This window comes from Octopus bimaculoides, chromosome 27 (genome assembly GCF_001194135.2).
Source record: "Octopus bimaculoides isolate UCB-OBI-ISO-001 chromosome 27, ASM119413v2, whole genome shotgun sequence".
Classification (NCBI taxonomy): Eukaryota; Metazoa; Mollusca; class Cephalopoda; order Octopoda; family Octopodidae; genus Octopus; species Octopus bimaculoides.
In genome coordinates this window covers 22254373-22259840 of record NC_069007.1, presented here as the reverse complement: position 1 = coordinate 22259840, position 5468 = coordinate 22254373, and the positions used below count along the sequence as shown (strand labels likewise).

At 37.1% G+C, this 5468-nt stretch overlaps 2 protein-coding genes across 2 annotated transcripts in view; both read right to left on the bottom strand.

Moving 5' to 3' along the window:
- Nucleotides 1–1332, bottom strand: part of LOC106875640 (MAP3K12-binding inhibitory protein 1) — a 9361-nt gene extending 8029 nt beyond the window's left edge. Inside the window, exons 1-2 of the mRNA XM_014923868.2 lie at nt 1236–1332; nt 159–275 (exon numbers count right to left, since the gene is read on the bottom strand). Coding sequence (XP_014779354.1) covers nt 159–275; nt 1236–1289 — 171 coding nt within the window. The 5' untranslated portion in view covers nt 1290–1332. The remainder of the gene's footprint in view (nt 1–158; nt 276–1235) is intronic.
- A 524-nt stretch (nt 1333–1856) lies between these two features.
- The window catches only part of LOC106875641 (E3 ubiquitin-protein ligase ZSWIM2), an 11627-nt gene continuing 8015 nt past the window's right edge, over nt 1857–5468 (bottom strand). Inside the window, exons 10-13 of the mRNA XM_014923869.2 lie at nt 5020–5220; nt 4119–4261; nt 3342–3430; nt 1857–2778 (exon numbers count right to left, since the gene is read on the bottom strand). Coding sequence (XP_014779355.1) covers nt 2575–2778; nt 3342–3430; nt 4119–4261; nt 5020–5220 — 637 coding nt within the window. The 3' untranslated portion in view covers nt 1857–2574. The remainder of the gene's footprint in view (nt 2779–3341; nt 3431–4118; nt 4262–5019; nt 5221–5468) is intronic.

The window sequence follows — 5468 nt, the reverse complement described above, 5'->3', positions numbered from 1 at the left end:
ATATATGTGTGTGTCAAGTGGACTGGAACAACATGAAATGAAGTGTTTTGCTCAAGAACACAACACATCGCCTGGTCCAGGAATTGAAACCACAATCTTACAATCGTGAGTCCAACACCCTAACCACTAAGCAGTATAGTTTTTCTGTTGATACTTACAGTTAACTGGTTTACTAAATGGTCCAATGCTGGTACAAAACGTTCCTTTGGTATACCAGGAGCAGAGAGTAAGCAATGGTCAAGACTGTCAGTCACCACTCTCTGGTCTTTGATTACCTGCAACGGATATTTCTTAATAAGTTTGTGTATACAAGTGTATGTATGTTGTTATAGAGACATGTGCGTATATAAGTGTGTGCGTTCAAAAAGCTATAAATAACTGCGTGGTAAGAAGTTTGCTTTTAAACCACATGGTTCGGAGCTCAATCCTACTGCATGACACATCTTGAGAAAGTATCTTTTACTATCGTCTCGGACAGACCAAAGCCTTCTTGTGAGAGGATTTCGTAGACAGCATCTGAAAGAAGTCCGTCCTACATGTGTATGTATATATATATATATATGCCTTTATGTCTGTGTTTGTCCCCCCACAACCACCACCACTACCGCTTGACAACCACTATCGGTTCGTTTACATCTCCGTAATGTAGCGGTTCGCCAAAAAGCCAGTGATAGAATAAGTACTAGGCTTTAAAAACAAAGAAGGACTGGTCGATCCATTCAACTAAAATTCGGCGGAGGTCAAGAATACGCACACCACCCGTTTTCGGCGTAACCCTAACTCCAAACACCGGGTGTGCGTATTCTTGACCTTCGCTTACTATTCTTCAAGGCATGCCCCTGCGTGGCCGCAGTCTAGTGACTGAAACGAATTAGAGATAACAGATAAACATTACGTTGAAAAACGCTTTTGGATCGAAAACGTTGAAGGCTGTTGGTAGGACTCGAACCCACATCTCCTGTAGACATGACAGGCGTTGGGCAACCTTTAATGTTGTTTCTATCCAAAACGGTCTTTCAACGCAATATTTACACGATATTAGTTATCGCTTTATTTGATGAACTTCGATTATTTCTCGAATGTTTATAAAATAATTACGACGTCAGTTGATAAACATAATTTGTTGATATTTTAATTGGAAATACAGTAATTAAAAAGAAATAAATGTGCTACACTTTGCACGTTTACGTTAAAGATTAACTCCCAAAATAACGACAAGTGTTAGTTGTACTTACAGAAGAAATAAATACGCGAAGATTGTGAAAAACACGTTTTTGAAATTCAGCCATTTTTGAGGTTTCAAGGGAGTTGACTCTGTTGGATCCAAGAGAGACAACTTCCACTGACTGGTGGTCTTTGTTTAGCGGGACCCGTGAATATTTCACGGAGTTAATAGTAAACTTATTGGGTTATTTCTGAAAAATTTATCCAAAAATCCTTCGCTCATCTGCTAATCATTGAAAAGTGACAGATACTGGAATACAAGGATTACTGAAAAAGCGAATACCTATGCTGAACTATTGAGAAATCTGCAGTTACTCTATCCAGGTTACAAGTTCAGGTTCATACCTGTAATTATTGGGGCCCTAGGATATGTAACACACTGCATAAATACCAATCTTAATATAACAAATGAAAAATCCTTCAAGAATCCATAAAAATTTCCGGGTCGCTACCAACATTTCATCATCTGCTCCTTGTGTCATTACCAACTTTCCCTGCAAGTTTCATCAAAAACCATTCACAACTTTTTGAGTTATTTTGCACACAGACGGACAGACAGACAAACCAACGCTGATGAAAACTTAACCTCCTTCCTTGGTGGAGGTAAAGATATAAAGAAAACAAGAACGAGATCTGCATTAACCAGGCAATTCTTTTTATTCCTTTCTTAAAACAATAGATTTATATTCCAAAATGTTTGAACGCCTTTATTGTGGAACTGATTTATTGGTTTTTAAAAATGGACATAAAAAACAAAATTAAAGAAATCTAGCAAAAATATCAAAAGATCATAAAATATTGGTGTTTTTGTTTTTGTTTTTTTTATGTGTGTCTTTTGTCTGGTGTTGTCTGATATAAAGTATCAAGTGGAATATTGGTATTTCTGGTGAAGTTTATTATAAATTGCTTATATATTTCATGGTTATATAAGTAATAATAGTTCTTTCTACAAAAGGCACAAGGCCTGAATATGTAAGTACTACTACTACTACTACTAATAATAATAATAATAACAATCCTTATACAGTATATTGCTGATCTTTTTATTTTTATTTCCTTTTGTTTTGCTTTTTAATTGAAAGAGAAAGACAACAATCATTACATTTGTAAAGGTTTAGCAAATTTGTGTGAGTATATATGTTTGTATGTATGCATTTATGTGTGTGTGCATATATATATATGTATGTATGTGCATGTGTGTGTATGGATATATGCATCTATACATGCAAATATGTGTGTATATATATATATATATATATATATATACATGCAGGTGTGTATGTGTGTAATTATGAATGTATGCATGCACACACACACACACACACACACATACACATGCATACACAGCAATCACAAGAGACAGCTAACTCCTGAACCTTGCAGATGTAAATCTTCATCTTTAATCAATTGTTTCTTGTGAGATTTAGTTGTTTTATCATTCAATGGTGAAGGACGAAGTTCATCTACATATTGCCCTTCAAGCAGGTTGCTCCTCAGTCGTATATTTTCATTCTCAGGCTCTGTTTTATCAGTCAAAACCAGGTGACAAAAGGGCTGAAATGAGAATATAAGAGAGACAACATGTCTTATCTTTATCTATGTTTCATTAAACGATTGCTGTTCTTTTATCTAGGAATACAAACCAACTAATTCCATGATCTCAAACTATGTTGTACTGATTATGAGCCCAAAAGAAGGGTGAAATGGAGCTATCTATAACTACTAGGACAGCTAAAAAGTAGAAAATGGATTATATGAAAATATCATATCATATGCTCTCTTGCAAATAAGAAAAAGATCTTACATAATAATGATGATGATGATGATGATGACATATATACATACACACTCACACACACACATATACATACACACTCACACACACACATATACATACACACTCACACACACACATATACATACACACTCACACACACATATACAAGCGTGTGTCTGCAGCCACGCGCTTAGCAAACGAGCTTCTCGTCACACAGCTCAAATAATCATCAGTTAATTACTTACATTGATTTAATTTGATCTACTCATCCCTCCCCCAAATTAGTGTTCTTAGTGGTTAGGGTTAGAGACTAATGTTATTCAGTTGGTAACTGACTCACCTGAAGAATTTTACCAATTCCACTGTTGCCAGAGTTCTTGCCAGATTTAGAAATGGAATTTGCTGAATGTCTTAAGATTTTCTTTCTCACTGCCACAGGAATTTACACAAACAGTAATAATAATAATAATAATAATAATAATAGAGATTCAGGAAAAAATGAATTACATTTTATAATTGTTGTCAGTTTGTTTGTTATTGTTTGTTATAACACTATGTCTAGCACTATTCCATTCTTTTTAGAAATTTTAACTACAACAGAAGCTCCTAAAAATCTCCATGGACCCTACTCCACATGTTCCAAGTGGAACATGAAGATTTAAATTTTTTGTCTTCGTCAGCTGACAATTTTAAATTTCAATACAGGTGAGGGGGTTCTCTGCCCCCTCATCTAAAGAGTAACTTTCCCTACGTTTTCATAGAACAAGGACTTCCAAAAGTAGTTGTAAATAACCTTTTCTCTGGAGGTGACCCTCACCACTTTATTCATTAAGGACTGCTTTATGAGCCATCACATGTAAATTTACTCTTAACTGAAACAACAGTAGATCATAAAATTCCCCATGGACCCTACCCAACATGTTTCAAGTGGAACATGTGGCCCATACCACTGGTCGTCTACTTGGAACTTGTTGTAAACTGTTTTAAATTGGGCTTAGGGGTATCTTTTGTAAATGTCAATTATAGAGGGAAACATGAAAACTGGATTATTGCCTCCTCATCAGTCTCCCGCCTCTGTTTGCAGTATAAAGCTAAGGAAACAGATTCATGGAATTACCTCTAAGAGGTGGTAGAACAAGTGACCTACGACGGGAGGACAGTGCACTGTTGGGTTTTCTGTTTGATGGGCAGACGTCCCCATTGGCACCATTCAGCAGTTTGTTGGAATTACCAGAAGATCTCTGGGTTGATGAAGAATTTCTTTGAAAAGAAGAAGAAAAGAAAATTAAATAATTGAACTGATGGTGGTGGTGGTGGTAATGGCAACAGTAGTGTTGGTGGCATCAGCTGGGAATTGAACTCACAACCTGATGATTGTGAGCTGGATACCCTAACCACTAAGCCATGTGCCTTCACATGAGAAATAAGAACTCAAATTGCTATTATTCTTCTGTCTTTTATCTTTTACTCATTTCAGTCATTGAACTGTGGCCATGCTGGGGCACTGCCTTGAAGAATTTCAGTCAAATGAATTGACTCCAGTACTTGTTTGTTTGTTTTTTTAAGCCTGGGACTTATTCTGTTAGTCATTTTTTGCTGTACTGCTAAGTTACAGAAATGTTGGTACACCAACTCTGGGTGTCAAGTTGTGGTGGGGGTCAAACACAGACATAAACACACACTCACACACACACACACACACACTCACACACACACACACACACACACACACACACACACACACACACACACACACACACACACACACACACACATATACTGTATATATACTATGGACTTGTTTCTGTTTCCATTAACCAAATCCACTCACAAGGCTTTGGTTGGCCTGAGGCTTTAGTAGAAGGGACTGAACCTGAAACCATGAGGTTGGGGAGCAACCTTCTTACCACACAGCCATGCCTTCACTTATTATTGGAGATAAAATGAAGACCTCTGCCGTAATAATTGCAAAATAATTGAATGAAAACAAAACCAGGAATGAAACCACAGAATCTCACCTGTTGACCGACCTGATGGTGATTCCTGCAAGAGACAGGCCATTGTCTGTGTCACCGACCTTCAATGACTTTGTTGCCGTGGTTACTGTCTTTTTAGTTTTTCCCAGGCCCAACTTGTGCTGGCTTTCAGGATAAATGGCAAGTCCTGAAATATTCAGAGATAACTCTTCTGTTGTTGGAGGTTCTTTCTTCTTGCTTTGGCTGTAACAGAAAAGTAATAACTACTATCATCATCATCATCATCATTATTAACATCACCACCACCACCAACACTATCAACACACACACACACAAAAGCTTGCTTCCCTACCACATGGTTCTGGGTTCAGTCCCACTGCGGGACACCTTGGGCAAATGTCTTCTACAGCTTTGGGCTGAACAAAGCCTTGTGAGTGGATTTGGTAGACAGAAACTGAAAGAAGCCCATCATATATATATATATATATATA